The sequence below is a fragment of the Ailuropoda melanoleuca genome, chromosome 1, assembly GCF_002007445.2.
Source record: "Ailuropoda melanoleuca isolate Jingjing chromosome 1, ASM200744v2, whole genome shotgun sequence".
NCBI classification, from domain to species: Eukaryota; Metazoa; Chordata; class Mammalia; order Carnivora; family Ursidae; genus Ailuropoda; species Ailuropoda melanoleuca.
In genome coordinates, this window is record NC_048218.1 from 118,502,088 (window position 1) to 118,519,486 (window position 17,399).

At 44.2% G+C, this 17,399-nt stretch overlaps 1 protein-coding gene across 1 annotated transcript in view; it reads right to left on the bottom strand.

Moving 5' to 3' along the window:
* HECW1 (HECT, C2 and WW domain containing E3 ubiquitin protein ligase 1) overlaps positions 1–17,399 on the bottom strand; it is a 436,289-nt gene that overhangs the window by 225,529 nt on the left and 193,361 nt on the right. Inside the window, exons 3-4 of the mRNA XM_034640683.1 lie at positions 10,491–10,815; positions 2,303–2,410 (exon numbers count right to left, since the gene is read on the bottom strand). Coding sequence (XP_034496574.1) covers positions 2,303–2,410; positions 10,491–10,815 — 433 coding nt within the window. The remainder of the gene's footprint in view (positions 1–2,302; positions 2,411–10,490; positions 10,816–17,399) is intronic.

The following is a 17,399-nucleotide window of genomic DNA, read 5'->3' on the forward strand; positions in this document are numbered from 1 at the left end:
GACAATTATATTACATGTTTTTTTATTTGAAACAAACGTACAAAAAGATGTTCTATATGTCACAGAAATCTTGAAAAGAACTGCTTTGAAAGGAATGGCACTATTGCTAGATTAATTTATACACAACCCCCCCTTTTTCACATTAGCTCATAAAATTTCACATTATCCTTCGTACTTATTTCCTTGCCTCCAAAAAGACAAATATTTGCAGGGGAGCCTGGGTGGCTCAGTGGTTAAGCGTCTGCCTTAGGCTCAGGGCGTGATCCTGGGGTCCTGGGATTGAAATAAATAAATAAATAAAATCTTTTTTAAAAAAAAAGACAAATATTTGCAGGATGTGCTCATTCCTGCACCATTTTGAGCTCATACTACATCTTGACCCTAAATGGTTTCTTTCTGAATTAGTTAGAATGCCAAAGAAGAAAACAGGTGTACAGTAAAGAAGTCCTCTCCACCCAACTTCCAATGTAGATTGGGGCATACAGTCCGCCATTGTGTCTACTATTCATTACAAATGCAAGTTTTTACCTTTTTTGTTCTTACTGCCATTTGGGAAGTCATATTAGGTAGCACTAGCTGGAACCCATCTTTATCCCCAAGTCAAGCCCATTGGTGTCCTTTATGATAAATGATGCTATTTGTGGGGTGGGGAAGATACTGGCATGACTTGGGCAAAGGAGGGCATGCTGGGGAGGATGGAGAAGTAGGGTTGAGGGAGGAGGGTGGGTCTTTGGTCTTGGTAGCCCGGCAGAGAAGTTTCAGTTCATGTAGTCAGAAAGCAGAGCCATGAGGCTCTTGGCCAGATGGTATCAGAGTTGAGTTCAAGGCATTTTGTCTGGTATCAGCGTGCAAAATGGATTAGGAGGAGAAAAGCTTGAGGCAGGGAGATAAATATTAAGGAAAAGGAAATCTCTTGTTGAGAACTTCACTACGACTAAACCAAAGTCAAGAACCAACCACATCTCATAAAATCATGTCCCCTCTACATCTGATGGTATCAAATCTCCTGTCTGTCTACACATTCCACATGTGCTAATGCAAAATAAGGGGGCATTTGTGTCATTTCCAGGAGGAGAGATAACATAAGCTTCTAATGGGCAGACACTAGACTTTTCCTTTTCAAATCTCGGATCTTTGAAATATAGTAAGTCTTATAAAATGCCTACTGAGTGGTTGAATGGAAATAAGAGTGAATAAAAATGGGTGCAAAACATGAGCATATAGAGCATATAGTTTTGTTTTAATATTTTTTATTATATTATGTTAGTCGCTATACAGTACATCCCTGGTTTTTGATGTAAAGTTCGATGATTCATTAGTTGCGTATAACACCCAGTGCACCATGCAATACGTGCCCTCCTTACTACCCATCAGAGCATATAGTTTTGCTTGAACAATGAGTCAAATGGTAACACACAACTGTGGGTGCCTGGCCACATGCTTTCCTCTGAGAACTGGACAGTTGGAACAAGGGAGTATTTCATCATTGCCTTTCAGAAGTGTTACACTGACTGAATCCCTGCTATGAACAAGAAGGTGCAGGAAGGGATCTGTGCATTTAGCACTCTCCAGTACCCAAGTGGAAGGGAAGGACTTGTAGATAAGGGTAAATTGTGCATTCCTTTGGCTGGTAAACATGAGGCCTTCATGCAATGGGAAATGTACCAGTATGGGGACCTATGAAAAGAATCCTTCTTTAACTGTAAAAATGATTTTTTTCAAAGACAGAAGAAAATTCTAGAAAATATCTCAGTAAAATACATGATGACACGTTTATACACCCAGAAATGTCAGCAGATCAGGAATCAAAGAAACAGGCTGGTGGTAGTAATGTATCATCAGCATCCTGGGGAACCGGGGCCGGAGTCAAAGGTCAGGGCAAAGCGTGGACTCTCCCAAACATGATGGGGCCATGAGCAGGGAGCCTTGAAGAATGGGCTCAAGCGAAGCCAGAACTGGATGATAAGACACAGCAGGGGCAACTACTGCAAAGTTAGAGAGCACCTGGAGGGGCCACAGAGTGAAAGTTAAGGGATCTAAGCCAAAGGTCCTGAATCCAGATGCCTATGAATGACCATGAGCCAAACTTCTCTTTGAAATGAAAAGGAACGCCCCCCTGGGCTGGTTTGGATGGCTGTTGCCCAACTGCTCTAGGGCTCACTTCTTACTATTTTTAAGCATTTCATAAATCTGTGGCTCTCTTACGTGGCATATTTCTAAGGGAACACAATGCAACAGCACAGAGAACAAAGCTGCTGATCTCCACTTTATCCTGAGCAACGAGAATGGGAAAAGTACTCACGTTCCACAAAGTAAGAGCTGGCATCAATCTTCCAGATGATCTGGCCCCGATGAGAACCATTGACTCCACGGTTCTTATAGTCCAAAAAGTTTTCTGACAAGACCTCATCTATACTCCCAGGGAAGAAAGAAAGCAGAAGAGAAAAAAATATATCAGCTAACAGCATATTGAGGGGGAAGAAAAGGGGGAAAGAGCAAAGGATATTAATGCCAACTCCAACTCAACAGAAGAAAAAGCCCCTAGAATCAGAATCAGAGAGCTGCAAGTATCCTGAGGTACCCTCCGAACCAACCCCTTCGTAATGCAGGAATCTCCTTCCCACTCTGCAATACTCCTAAGATCATCTAGTTGGTTTGTGAATACTTCCAAGAACAGAAAATAATTGCCTCTGTGGCAGTCCATTTCACTGTTGAACAGCCCTCACGTGTGTGAAATCTGAGTGTGAAAATCTTCCTCCTGAAACTTTCAGTAGCTGGTCTTTATTTGGGTCTGTGAATAAGTCATAAAGAAAACATCCAATCACACTTTCTATTTGGGTCCCAGTCATCATAGGCTCCAACCTATGGCATCTCTTCTCCAGCCTGAATACCTATCATCCTGTAATACCTGGGACTCATCCATGAATTTATCCATCCATCCTTCATGCACTCATACATTCATCAGTTCATTCCACAGATATGTATTGAGATCCAACCATCTGCCATGGCAGGAGCCATGGCTGGGCAAGACCAAGATGGTCCTTTTTCAATTAAAACTTACAAACAATTGAGGATACAGACTTTAAACACCAAGGAAAGAAATAAAGGTATTGTTACAACTTGTGATAGGGGTTAGGAAGGAAAAGAACGGGGTGCTCTGACAGGGAGTTTCAAGGAGGGAGGCCAACAGGGGTTCAGGGAAGCACTGAGGGATAAAGAAGCCACAAGGGTAGAGATGCGGGTGGGTGTGTGGAGGGCAGAGAGAGAGGCTCTGACATGGTGTGCAGGGCCCAAGCTGAGGGAGAGCTCCTGCATGGTGGCACTGAGAGGAGCTTGTGGGGGACTGTGTACTCTTCCTTTCCCGCTCTTTTTCTGCTTATCACACTGCAACTGACAATATCCTTCTGACAGCTGGTGACCAGAGAGGAGCCAGCATTCCTGGAGAGGACTGATCCCTGAAGACCCAGCTGACTTCCTCCTCTCTGGTGCTAGACCTCATGTTTTCAGTGCAGACTAAGGCAGGGATATGAATTTTACTTTGATCATCTATGGGGCCCTGGCAGTTTCCACTGCACCAGGAAGTAACCACTTTCGCTAAATGGATCTGAAGCTATGGGAAAACCATGCTTGAGAATCCGAATCCAGCAGTGATGGGAGGAATAAAGAGAACTGAGGGCAGGCCCCAAGCCTCAGCTCTGCAGAGAGGAGCCAGGTCACTGTTATCTTTTTTGCAACTCAGACGCCCTGAGGTTCACCTCCCGCATCTGACTGGACTGGGAGAATAGCCTAGAATGAGATGCAAAGAGGGCAGGGCTTGCAGCTGAAGGACCCAGCTCTCAAGGCCCTTTGTGCTGTGTACCAATGCTATCACGTCTACCATTCCAGGTCCTCACCTACAAAGTGGGGGCACGGAGTCCTAATAACTGGGACTCCTAGTGGAGGACTAAATGAGATAACTGGTCAACCTGCTTGTGACCTGCCATGTTGAGTACACATTTTTGGCTGTCTCTTCTTTGGCAAAGATGATTTGGCAAAGCAACACTGTCTCTGCTTCATTAATGGCAAGAATTCTTTGTATCCCCTGGAAAACCACTTGGTTGCAAAATTTCCCCGTCTTAATATTCACAGTATGTGCTCACAGCCCTGGCTGGGTTATGAAGATGATTGCATAATATGTCTTTTACAGTAATTGCCTCATTTCTGCAAAAAAGACATAATATTTTCCTACTCCCTGGGTCTTCAGTACAGATATAACGAGTCTCACATGCAGATAGAGATTTGCCTCATTATGGCAATTCTCTAAAGAGAGGTATTTACTCGAATCTATCCACTCTGATCACCAGAATATTCATTTCAACAATTACAATCAGGTATCCATGTAAATAATACCTAGAAAGGGGATGTTCATTCATGCATTAGGCAATCGTGTATTATTTTCTACACTTGAGGCATTGTGCTAAACCGTGGGGACACACTGGTGAACAAGATACGGTCTATGTTCTCAGAAAGTTTCTAATAGATTTGGGGATTTATTCAAGAAAATAAGCAATTTCATTAAATTACAGTAAGTATAAGAATTGGGGCACAAGTGAGGAAAGGGTGGTGTGAGTAGGCAGGAAGAATCAGAAAAGACTAACAAGGATGGCAAAATAACACACGTTTTAAAGAGAACAAGATACATGTCGCTGTACACGTTTAAATGCAACACATTTTAAGAGACGGTCAATTGGTCCTGATAAGTAGTGCATTCTCTTACACTAATAATACCTCATAACAAATACCACGCGAGAAAATAGAACAGTCTATATTCTTGCCTGGACCATCTGTGCTGAGAGGTCAGCTCCTTCCCCAAAGGCATTTATTGCCAAATGTTAGAAAAGTTACTGGTCTTTGCTTGGAAATCAAGTGTATTGTGGGGGTCAGATGCAGAAAACCAGAACTAGCCCAGATATTTCATGCAGAAGGGGGTTTAATGCAGAGAATTGGGTTTTGGAGAAACGGACTCTAGGATGGGCTTCTGGGAATAGCCCCAGAATAACTCCCTGCTTCTGCTTCACTCAGAGAGGCCTCGTGGGAACTGCTGAGTTCAAGAACCTCAGAGAACAGCCAGTGAGCAGGAGAGCAGGGGCTGCCGCCCCACTTACAGAGAGCAATCAGCCCGTGGCTGAATGAGTATCGGCCACCACCACATTGCCCATGAAGCGAGTGAGCGGACGGCAGGGCACCCCGATAGAGAGCTGGATTTCTCAAAGCCATGCTTGAGTTAGCCACAGGCTAACCAGTAGGAGGAACCCCAGAGTTCACTTCCTCCTTCCCCATCTTGCATAAGTGCATCTGACGAAGGGACCAGGGTGCATCTGGAAGATGGTTGCACAGGAGCGTGAGACATGTTGGTTTTGAGGACCAGATTCTGGGCTAGAAGAAGGCCCTGGAGAAGAGAAGAGGCCTGAGATGGACGGTGGGGGTCCAGCCAGGCCCTTTGCCACCCTGAGGATTGGCAGCTCCTGGGTCCTATGCCCCAAAGTTCTTTTTTCCATGTTCTTTGTTACAGTGGAAGTCTTTTTATGAGAGCGATGTTTGTGCGATTACAGGGATATTTACAGCCCCTTGAGGCAGGAAGGCTAGGCTACCTTAGCAGGCATGTGACCTTAGGCATCTGATTTTATCCCTCTGGGTCTCTGCTTCCTCACTACAACTTGGGTACACTATCCATACCAACCTCAAAAGTCTGTTGTGAAGACTGAATGAATGAATACAGGTAGTGGTCTTAGAACAGTGTCAGACATCACTAGTAAGTAGGTATTTCTGTTTACAGTCTGGGCTAACAATAGGGCCCTCTGTGGCAAAGCTCTATGATGGACATGAAAATCCATTAATAATAACCTAAAACATTAGCGCAGGCCAGTACTCTTTAAAGTTTTGTCATGACTCATTTCGTAGAGAACACATAGAGATGTATTACGTTCCTGAAAAAAAATATTCTATTCACTGAATGATGTTTATTTCTTCTAGCGTGTTGAATCCTACTCTCTGCTCCACAGTCAATAATAGAGAAAAGGGGGGCGCCTGGGTGGCACAGTCGTTAAGCGTCTGCCTTCAGCTCAGGGCGTGATCCTGGCGTTCCGGGATCGAGCCCCCCATCAGGCTCCTCCGCTGGGAGCCTGCTTCTCCCTCTCCCACTCCCCTGCTGTGTTCCCTCTCTCACTGGCTGTCTCTCTGTCAAAATAAATAAAAAAATAATAATAAAATAAAATGCACTAAAACAAAATAGAGAAAAGGTCTTTACAGGGGCGCCTGGGTGGCACAGTCGTTAAGCGTCTGCCTTCAGCTCAGGGCGTGATCCCAGCATTCTGGGATCAAGCCCCACATCAGGCTCCTCCTCTGGGAGCCTGCTTCTTCCTCTCCCACTCCCCCTGCTGTGTTCCGTCTCTCTCTGGCTGTCTCTGTCAAATAAATAAATAAAATCTTATCTTAAAAAAAAAAAAAAAAGGAAAAAGAAAAGGTCTTTACAGGTTGTTAAAAATATGTATCAGAAAGTTCCAGTGAAGTTTACAGAAACAGGACACCTGAGAAACATGAAATGTACTTCTCTTGCTTTGTCTTCAAAATGAAAGCTGAAGCTATGCTTTCTATACCCTAATCTGTAATAGAAAAATGTACAACAAAAAGACCATTGCTGTGGAGAGCAGCATGGACAAGTGAGCACAGAATCAGTTAAAAAAGAGAATTGATCCCCTACCTACATCTCCTAAGTCCAACAAAGAAAAATGCAACCTGGCTTCCACTTCTCAGAGGAACTCATGCCTCCTGGTGACCGAATGGGGGCAAAAACGCCCTTGATTGAGAACGTCCGGTCTAGGATTAAAAGCGCTCATTATAAGAACAATATAACTTTTAAATTGATCTATCTAACGGAAAGAAGAAAAGAAAAAAACAAAAGAAACAAAAAGAAAATGCAGTAAATAAGCATATGAAGAAATGGTAAAAGTAAGTCTTAATATAACAGTAAATACAGTAATGGAAATGTGCTATTCTGCCCAATTAAAAGCCAAAGACTCCTAGATCAGAATACAAAGGCACACACAAATGGGTACATTTAAAACAAAAAGACAAAGTCTGAAAAGGAAGAAAAGTAAAAGATTAAGCAAGTGTGAAGCAGAAGAAAACTGAGAGACTAATCTTAAATAGTTAAAACAACAACAACAGAATTCAAGGAAAAGAGTAGCACAGGGAACACAGACAGAGCTGTAATAAGAAACTGAGGAATTATAGAGGAAAAAGAACATGAACCTTTATGTACTTGGTAATTCACATCAAAATATACCAAGCATAAAATCTACAGAAGTAAAGGTAGAGATAGATAAATTAAGATTAAAAATAAAAAAATTTTTACTAGCAAATCTGCACACACTCCATTCAAAAATCAGAAAAGACAGAAAATCAGAATATACCTGATTAAACTTTCTACCTATTAAATACACAGGAGAGAGAGAAAATCCTTGGTTTGCAAGGTGCCCTGTGAACTGAAACTTGTATGTATCAGAATTGTGTCCTTGCTCTGCACGGTTCTTGGAAACTGTTACCATTGTTATTCAGCTGCCATGGAACCGGACAAAGTAAGGACACAGCCTCGGGGCGAAGTTTGGGAATGAAGGTAATCTGCCATCCCACATCCAGAGAATGAGCTCCCTGACAAGGTAGGTCAAGACACAAAGTATCGATCAACAGGCAGTAAACGTGCAGTGTCACATCAATTCTGCTCAATGCTTCTAGAAGAAAGCTATGTTTTCCTCTCTATTTTGGAGATAGGAAACCTGGATCTCTGGACGACAGTACCTGGTGGGGGCCCTCCATCTGGCCAGTGGCAGGGTATGATTCTAAACAGGGTCACATTGTCCCTGAAACCACATGATCTTTCCCCATTCTGTGTCACTGGGAGAGAGGATCCTTTATCACACTGTCTCGCGCTCATGAACACTCCAGAAAGGAGGGCAGCCAAATGGGATTTTACCGATAATAGTAACGGTGATGCTACTGGTACTGCCCCCTCACGGGGTTCCTGGCTAAGGACAGCACTGGGGTCAGTGGGAAGGCCACACATCGCCTTGCACATCCAGGTGTCTCACTCTTTCTATGGCAGAAGAAAAGTCACGTTTGCCTGGGGAGCTCCAAGGTCAGGGCTGAAAGCACCACAAGCCTGGCCTCACGTGGGCACTCAGATTGTCCGCGGACGTGGAGTGGCCCATACCTGATACGGCACTAGGACGTGCTGGGATGTTCCAATGGGCAGCATGGGGTGTGACACCAGGCCAGGCAGCTGTGCGGCCTTGGGACCCACTGCACTGGCATTACTTCCACGGCAAAATGACAGATTACATTAAATCATCCCTTCTAAAAATTTGAGACCTACATCAGTGACTTGATCTTTGGCCAGGCACTGCAAAGCTGACAGATACGTTACTAAGGACTCACAAATTACGAACGCTTAAGACTCACAGATAATTTTGGATTTGGAAATTATTTCTGAAATGCTATGTTGCCGAAAGTGTTGGCGTTCCGCATGAAATAACTTCGCAGTTATACATATGCAGCTACTATGAGAGGAACCAACTGTCAAGTTAAGATTCTAAGATGATGAGCTGTCTTTACTTTTGTCTTAGTCAAAATGTCATGTTAACGCCAGAGCTGATTCATTCCCAGAGTTTCACGACGTTCGATGCTGCTGACCACTCCTTCCTTCCTCCACCGCCTTCTCTCGACTTCTGTGACGTGGTCGCCCAGTTTGGTCCTAAGTCTCCGTCCCTCCTCCACCTCCTTTGGGAGGACCTCCTCTGCCCCTCTCTGTCCCTGACAGAGGCTTTCTGGTGCTCTTGTCTGTGGCCAAAAATTTAATGGCCTCATGTGCTAAACACGTAACATTCCTAAGGGAAGTAGGGACGGGTGGGAGGGAGGCTGTGGCAAAATGGAAGGGTACAGACAGGCTACCCGAAGCAGCTAATGCTTAACTTTAGTGGACTAACGCCAAGTAGAATTATGGGCTCAGTCTGCCAAATTGAGGGCTTTTGTGACAGAAGCTAGAAATTTGGGTTTCAATGTGAAATCTCTACACTTTTCAATGTTGATAACTAATCAAATTTAAAACAATATGGACTAAAAATATGCTTGGAGGGCTGTTAGTTTACAAGCTCTGTTGTAGATTGATGGTATCCAAACAATTTTATTCAAGAACTATTTTTAAGCAAATTAAATTTTACCTAAGTCCAATTTATCTAGTCGCCACTATTTGTGTAAAAATTTCAAAAATCACGGGGCGCCTGGGTGGCACAGCAGTTAAGCGTCTGCCTTCGGCTCAGGGCGTGATCCCAGAGTTCTGGGATCGAGCCCCACATCAGGCTCCTCTGCTATGAGCCTGCTTCTTCCTCTCCCACTCCCCCTGCTTGTGTTCCCTCTCTCGCTGGCTGTCTCTATCTCTGTCAGATAAATAAATAAAAATCTTAAAAAAAAAAATCGCATTTCTCCATCTTTACAATACTGTGTGTTTTGTAAATACACCAGCCAAGCTGATTTCAAAACTTTTAAGAGAGCTAAAAATATTTCTCTGACAGCTAGTCAGATCAGATCCCCTTTATTTTATCAGAAAAACAGTCCAGGTTGTAAAATACTCATAATAAATCCATTGGTTTCTGTGTTATTCCATGATATTAAATTGGGTATTGTGGATCTAAATGTGTAAATTGCTCCATGCACAGACTGACAGCAGAAGACCTGGTCTCCCCTTGAATTTGATGCCTGACTCTAGAGACACCCCCAGCAACCATACCTTAGCTTTCTGGTTAACAAGTGTAAATGCACCAATTTCCACCACACCTGATTCTATCACGTACAATAGATCACATCCATTTTTCAGGTGATTTCAAATTTGTGAGCTCTGTCTTCTGCAGCACACAGACTTGTGCGTTTTCCTCTCAGCTCTCACTCTGTTCCTCAGCCTCGCTGTACGTTGAATCCAGTTACATCTTTTGAATACAGAGCAGTGAAATGTTGAAAGAGCAGGTGAGAAGAGGCACAGGATTACGTTGGAAACAAAGTGACATTCCCTCCACAGAGGAGTGCATCCATCCATGGCTCTGGTCTTACGAGCACATGGACTCGAAAACAGATTTTTGATACTAACTGATTGGTAAGCAGAAGAGCTTCTATACTTGCAAATGGCGATGACATTGTGTTCAACCCCACCTGGCCCTTCTAGCTTATGATTTTCTTCCACTGAACGGAGATAGTGAGAAAAGCCTTAGTGCACGGTCTGCAATGTGCTAGAATTTGGCAGATAACCCATCTGACTGCAAATTGTGTGAGTCTGTTGAAATATTAAAGCATATGTAAAAGTCAATTGTGAATGATATCCTTGTTGAACACCCAAACCACACCGCGGAGACCGCTCTGTCTGCAGCGCGCTGTTGGCTGGTCTGGCTAAGGGCTGGTTTACTCACCGATGAGATACATGCCGATCCAGTCTCCAGCATCGACTTCCTCCTTGATGTCCCAGTGGATCACCAGGTCCTGGGAGTGCCCTATGGAGTAGTAGGAGCTGCTGACCATCAGTGTGGAGCGGCTGTCGGACGTGACCAGGTCGGTGTCGCTGGTGGAGCGCGGGATGGTGACGGCGCCATGGGGGCCGTTCCTAATGGCCATGCTGTGGAACTGGCCGGGGTTGTAGCTGTGACGGAGCGGCTCCTTGCACCGGCGTCGATTCTGAGAGTTTCTAGATGGAGATGCCATGGCGGCCAGGCCTAAAAACCTGTTCTGGTACAGATTCTGTGGGGGCAAAGAGACAGTTAGCAGGGGTGTAAGACACCAGCTGCATAAGCACTGTCTGCGCAGAGAAAGGAGGATGTGCTGGGAGAAACGAGCTGTGAGTGAGCAGCTCTCCAAGGGAGATCTGAAATACAACATAGAGCATCTTGCTTGGGCTTCACACAGGGAAGGCAAGAACAAAAATGCAAGCTCACCAAGGGGCTGTGCGTTTCCATGCTCTGCTGGAGCCTGTCTCTCCTCGCTCCCTCTAGCCCGTGGGTATTAGAGGGGCCCAAATGGCTCTGGCGGTGGGGCTGCCCCCACACAAACTGTCATCTCTTGAGAAATCCAGCACCCATTCGATTAGATCCAATATTATCCTTCATTAGGGTATTACGGTTATTATTACTGAACATTTTAGTGATGCCTGAAGCATTCAAGACCCTACACGCAGCCCGGAATTAGAGGTGGTCCCTGCTGGCTGAGGCCGCCAGTCCTCCGTTACAACTCTCTACCCTACAGAATGTCCCCAACCATCTGAGATTTCTAGTAAGGGCCTCCAATACCTCACTAATCTTCCGACACCATACTTTTCAACAAAATCCCATCTCAGAGGACTATGACTGCCTCGGAGCAGAAACCACTGTATCTGATGAGAAAAAAGACACGCTTTTTATTGTTTGCAACACTGAGCACTTAATAGGAGCTGAGCCGATGGACAGCAATAGCCGGAATGTTCTGGATACAGACGGCTTCTAAAACTCAGGGGAAAGGGGAGCCTGGGTGGCTCAGTTGTTAAGCGTGTGCCTTTGGCTCAGGTCATGTTCTCAGGGTCCGGGGATCGAGCCCCACATCAGGCTCTGCGTTCCCTCTCTCGCTGGCTGTCTCTCTTTCTCTGTCAAATAAATAAAATCTTAAAAAAAAAAAAAACCAACGTAAGGAAAAAAACATATCGAACTACCACAAGGGATTTTTTTTTTAAAGATTTTATTTATTTATTCAACAGAGATAGAGACAGCCAGTGAGAGAGGGAACACAAGCAGGGAGAGTGGGGGAGGAAGCAGGCTCATAGCAGAGGAACCTGATGTGGGGCTCGATCCCACAATGCCGGGATCACGCCCTGAGCCAAAGGCAGATGCTTAACCGCTGTGCCACCCAGGCGCCCTGGGATTTTTTTTTTTTTTAAACAAGTAAGGGTGATTCTGACTTCATCCAAGTATATTAAAGTTGGGATTTAAATGTATAATTTTGGGATACCTGGCTATAAAAGTACATGTTCGTCTACAAATAGGAACACTTTTGTTTTCAAGAAGAGAAGATCAAGGGGGCGCCTGGGTGGCTTAGTCCGTCAAGCATCTGACTCTTGATTTCAACTCGGGTCATGATCTCAGGGTTGTGAGATCAAGCTCCACGTCAGGCTCTGTGCATGGAGCCTGCTTAAGAGTCTGTCTCTCCCTCTCCCTCTGATACTCCTTGCTCTTGTTCGCTCTCTTTTTCTTGAAAAAACAAAAAACAAAAACAAAACCCCCAAAAGACAACAGGAGAGAAAATTAAAGACTGAGAACGTGTTGAGTCGTGCAGGGACTATCCCAGGGACAGTTCCTGATTGCACACATCAATCAAATGCAAGTTTCGATTTACTGGTCACGAGGCCCAGGCCTCAGCAGCAGTCTGCTCTGCTCTTTAGATTGCCTGAGTCTGTCTAGCCGTCACTTAGGCCTGCACATTTTCCATCCTCCAAGACCAAGGCACTTGTAAAAAGTCCATTAACCTGATGAAACCCAGTGTTGGCATTCTCCATCTCAGTCCTTAATGGCCACGCGGCAGGCCTCGCCGTTCATTATCTGAGTCTCTTGTTAGGAATTCCTCAGGCCCCACTGGCGGTAGCCATGGCATTACTATAGGCAGAAAAGCCAGACTTCAGAAAGCATCTCATCACACTATTGGTACCATATGGTCTGATTTTTTTTCAAAATGCTTGTCATTGCGACAGTATGAAAATGGACAGATCATGGTGTCGCCTGGAAACCAGTCCTCCTCTCAGGAAGATGGGTAAAGCCCAGGGAGCATGAGCCATCCATGCACCCAGCAGGCCCCCTGGCTCTTCGGAGCCGTTCAGAGAGGACAGCGCTAACCTGAGCATCCTGTGGGGGGGGGGAGTGTCCAGAGGCTTTTTTTTTTAAAGAATTTATTTATTTATTCGACAGAGAGAGAGACAGCCAGTGAGAGAGGGCACACAGCAGGGGGAGTGGGAAAGGAAGAAGCAGGCTCCCAGTGGAGGATCTCGATGTGGGGCTTGATCCCAGGACCCTGGGATCACGCTCTGAGCCCAAGGCAGACGCTTAACGACTGAGCCACCCAGGCGCCCCCTGTCCAGAGACCTTTGTAACATCTCCAAAAAAAAGAAAGGCTGCTGCTAGGGCATAACGTTTTTGCAGTTTACATATACTTTATGTGGATGAATAACATCTTACGGTATTATTATGGAGATTAAAACAACCCGGAATTAAGTAGTCCAATTTATGATTACAGGTTAAACCAATGTTGGTGCGGACTTACCAAATTCCAACCTGTGTATCACTAGACATTTTACTTAATCTTCCTGGTCCTCAGTTTCCTTGACACAAATCAAGCACTTAACATAGTCGGTACTCAATAAATAAAAATTTACTAAAATACTGTTGGTATTGCTTTACTAAGAAAAGCTCACTGAAACACAGGTCCTGGGCTGTCGGCCAGGCTCACTCACTGGCCAGGGGTCTCCTCACATCATCCCCAGAGCTTCTCACGCTAAATTCCTTCTGCAACAAATCCACAGATCGTTTCTAGTCATGGCCCCGCAAGTTTTCTTGCAAAACTGAAATTCCAAGCTTAAACAGTCCAGTGTATTTATAAAGGTACCCAATATACCAATTTTTTGGAGGGGAACGCTCCCTTTATCTGTAAGGTTTATGCTTGAATAGGATGTTTTTGCATTAATGTTGAGCCTGAGGGAATTTTATCGATGTGTATCAGCCGGGGGCTCAAAAAGCATTATAGATTTCTTTTCTTTTGTTGAAGATGCTTTTGCTGTGGTATTTTTATTAGAATTCCCTGGAAACCAGGCAACTCTCCTGAAACTGTCAAAGTACACCAGTGCTCACTGTCCACGTGATGGGAACAAAGGCATAGAAGGAAATATTGTCAAGGAAGACGTTTGTCTGTAATTTACTGGATTGGAATAATGGCATTTGCCCGGAACAAGAAGGGCAGCCTCAAAGCTGCTCCTTGAAGACTGCGCTCCCCCACCCTCCCCACCCTCGTCTTTGTCCACACCCTCTCCATTTGTACTTGCAGGAATTGTATTTCTGCTTCAAGATTATGCCCCAGCACCAACTCTGCTATAACCTCCCCTTGCATCCTTTTCCAATTTCTCAAAATATGGGCCTCGGCTCTGTGATCCCAAAGGAATCCCCTTCCCCTGCAGAGAGTCTTACTGTATGATTTCTAGTTGATCAATTCATGCACATCCCTAAGCAGTAAAGACTTAAAGCCAGTGTTCCCTGCTCTTGATATCCCCTGGAACTGGCATGACTCCTGGCACAAAAAAAGGCCCTCAAAACTTTAATTAATATGATTTATTTTATTCAGTGATGTCCCTTCTTTTTGCAGAAAGGGTTTAAGTTGGCTATTAAAAATAGATAAAATATAGAAAGACATAAGTTAGTAGATAGTGCAGAGAGAGAAGAAAATAAAGGGACAAAAAGTTATGTACAAAGGCTCACATGAAACTGTATACCATCATGTCCCTAAACAGGTGTTATTGTTAAAAGGCTCACAACAGCTGCCTCTGGAACCCAGCAGGTGGATAGTTGATTCCCAAAGCGCGATTCCATTGTGGCTACATTTCCCCAGGCATTCACAAGTGTTCCAAGCTCACACTATAGACTCATCCAGCTGGAAGAAACAATTTAATCATTCTCTGTTCACATCTGAACTGTGGGAGATGGAGGAGGAGCTGTCCTGTTTTTAAATAGCCCTGGATAAAAGACCACTCTCTTCCCAGACAGTGATTCCACTGTCTTACAACCTCGAAATTCTTCTTAATCTCTAAGGCAAATCTCATGGGACAGAAACCTGCCTTCTCTTTCCTCCCTGCAAAGAGCAGGAGTGGCTTTCCCATTATCTACGAGGAGGATGTCAATAGTATCACTAAATTGCTTCCAGCTCTTTTTCTCCATCCCACTAAGTAATTCGAGTGTCTTTTCTTTTCCCTTACCTTGGTGATGGGCAATAGACATGGGTAAGAAACCGAAAGAATATTAGTAACCGTTTCAGTGACACTGTAATTTTCCAATTATTGGTTGTAACCAAGGGTCTCTAGTTATGGGCTTTGTTAAGTACAGATTTTAATTGACCCCTGAAAAAGTGAATCCAGTGAGTGAACCACTGAAGACAATCTGATCACATTGTGATCTACTTCCTAGGGGGTAAGATTCCATTTGCTGGCTGGTTTCCTATTTGGAGCTGAGGATCCAACGGAGGTTTTGTTTACTTATTTTGCTTTCCAACTTAAATAACATAAATTGTTAAAAAATGTTTTTAATTAAGTGATATGTTTTGGATTTTTAAAAAAATCTTCCAACAGATATTGCATGTTTAATGTTTTAAGTTATTCTTATGTGTTATGGTACAGAGCAAAAACAAAACATGTAAGGAGATGGAATCTTAAAAGAAAAAAATTGTCACTTCTAAGGAAGGGACATGTTATGGATTTTTTTTTTCAGAACACAGGAAAACAAAAGATTCTGCTGTGTCAATTTCTAACTGACAAAGTCATTAATAGCTTTTCTGTTTTGAAAAACATAAAGCTGTGAGTGAGTACCATCTCAGAAATGAAAAGAAAGTGGACAAAAGCCATATCTGTAATACAGAAAATGATTCTTAAAAATTGCTTCTACACTAAGAAATCAAAAACAGTGAGTGGAAAACACAGGCCCTGAAGGAAACCTCATTAAAGTATATGAGACGAGGTTAGGGAAAGTGGCATTATTTAGCTGGAAGAAGAGCATAACAGTTTTTGAGTTCAGGAACAAATTTTATTTTGAGCAAATAGATGCCTGAAGCTTTTTTATCCTACACTCAGCTCTGGTTATGCCATCAGGGAGGTAATGGAACTTACAAAAAATTATATATAACTTTTCTCTAACAACGGATTTGAGAAAATTTACAACAAAAGAAATGTACAAGGAAATAGGGAAATAGAGACCAGACAGCAGGAAGTAGCAATACGAAAAAGGACAATAATTATGAATGTTCTGTTCACTCTATGCAGGGAACTTGGTGCGTTATCACATTAAAAACCTGTCAAGTATCACTACTCCCTTGTTGGTGAAACCCAGCTCAGAATGGTGGTTAGTAAATATTCCCAAGGTCCCCTTACAGCAGGAAATGGGGATTTGAGCCTATTCTGTGTGACTGTAAGTGGGCACTTTCATCATTCTCAAGCAGTCTCTCCAAAGTCTAACATGAGCAGAGAAACTTGCAGAAATGGATTCAGACGCTCCTCTGATGTTCCTGACTGCCAAGAAGATATAAGAAAGCACAGATCTTGGGGTGCCTGGGTGGCTCCGTCAGTGAGGTGTCTGCCGTCTCCTTGGGTCATGATCCCTAGGTCCGAGCCCCGCATCCGGATCCCTGCTCAGCGGGGAGTCTGCTTCTCCCCCTGCCCCTCACTTCACTCTCATGCTCTCTCTCACTCCCTCTCTCAGATAAATAAATGAAAATTTAAAAAACAGGAAAGCACAGTTCTCATGATCAGAATATTTGAATTTTTTTCTCCCTCCAAGTTCTTTTTTTTTTTAAAGATTTTATTTATTTATTCGACAGAGATAGAGACAGCCAGTGAGAGAGGGAGCACAAGCAGGGGGAGTGGGAGAGGAAGAAGCAGGCTCGTAGCAGAAGAGCCTGATGTGGGGCTCGATCCCATAATGCCGGGATCACGCCCTGAGCCGAAGGCAGACACTTAACCGCTGTGCCACCCAGGCGCCCCTCTCCCTCCAAGTTCTTAATAAAATGCTTCCTTTTAGACTTTCATCAGAGAACATCACATGATGGTGAACATTATCTTTAAAAAAACATTTTTTAAAACTCACAAACAGTGGCAGATTCTTGAGGTGATAATTTAAAGAGTCTCTTTGGGGCTGTGTATAGCTGTGTTTCCTGCTGACCACATTCAAAAGCCCCCTTGGCTTATTCCACTCCCTTATGCCCCAAACCTCCTGCTCTCGATTCAGTGCCTGTTCTCAACCTCATCTCTCTCTCTCTCTCTCTGGCCTTGACACAGATAAACGGGAGCCTCAACGACCTGTTCTATCTGCAAGTGGCTCACTTATTTCTTATCAGTGTCCCTCCGCTAAGAAGCAAGTGCCAGGAGAGCATGGGCCTTGCCCTGCTCCCCCGCTCCCCGGGCCTGCATTTCCATGGTACGAATGTAGTGGGTACTCAGTAGATGTTTTGTTGGGTTGGGGCACATTGGCCTGTGTCCCAGAGCCGTGACATGTTGCTCTGCTGCTTGAGTTCAGGAACCCTTCTCAGGGGCCATTTGCCTAAAGCACAAGGCTTGT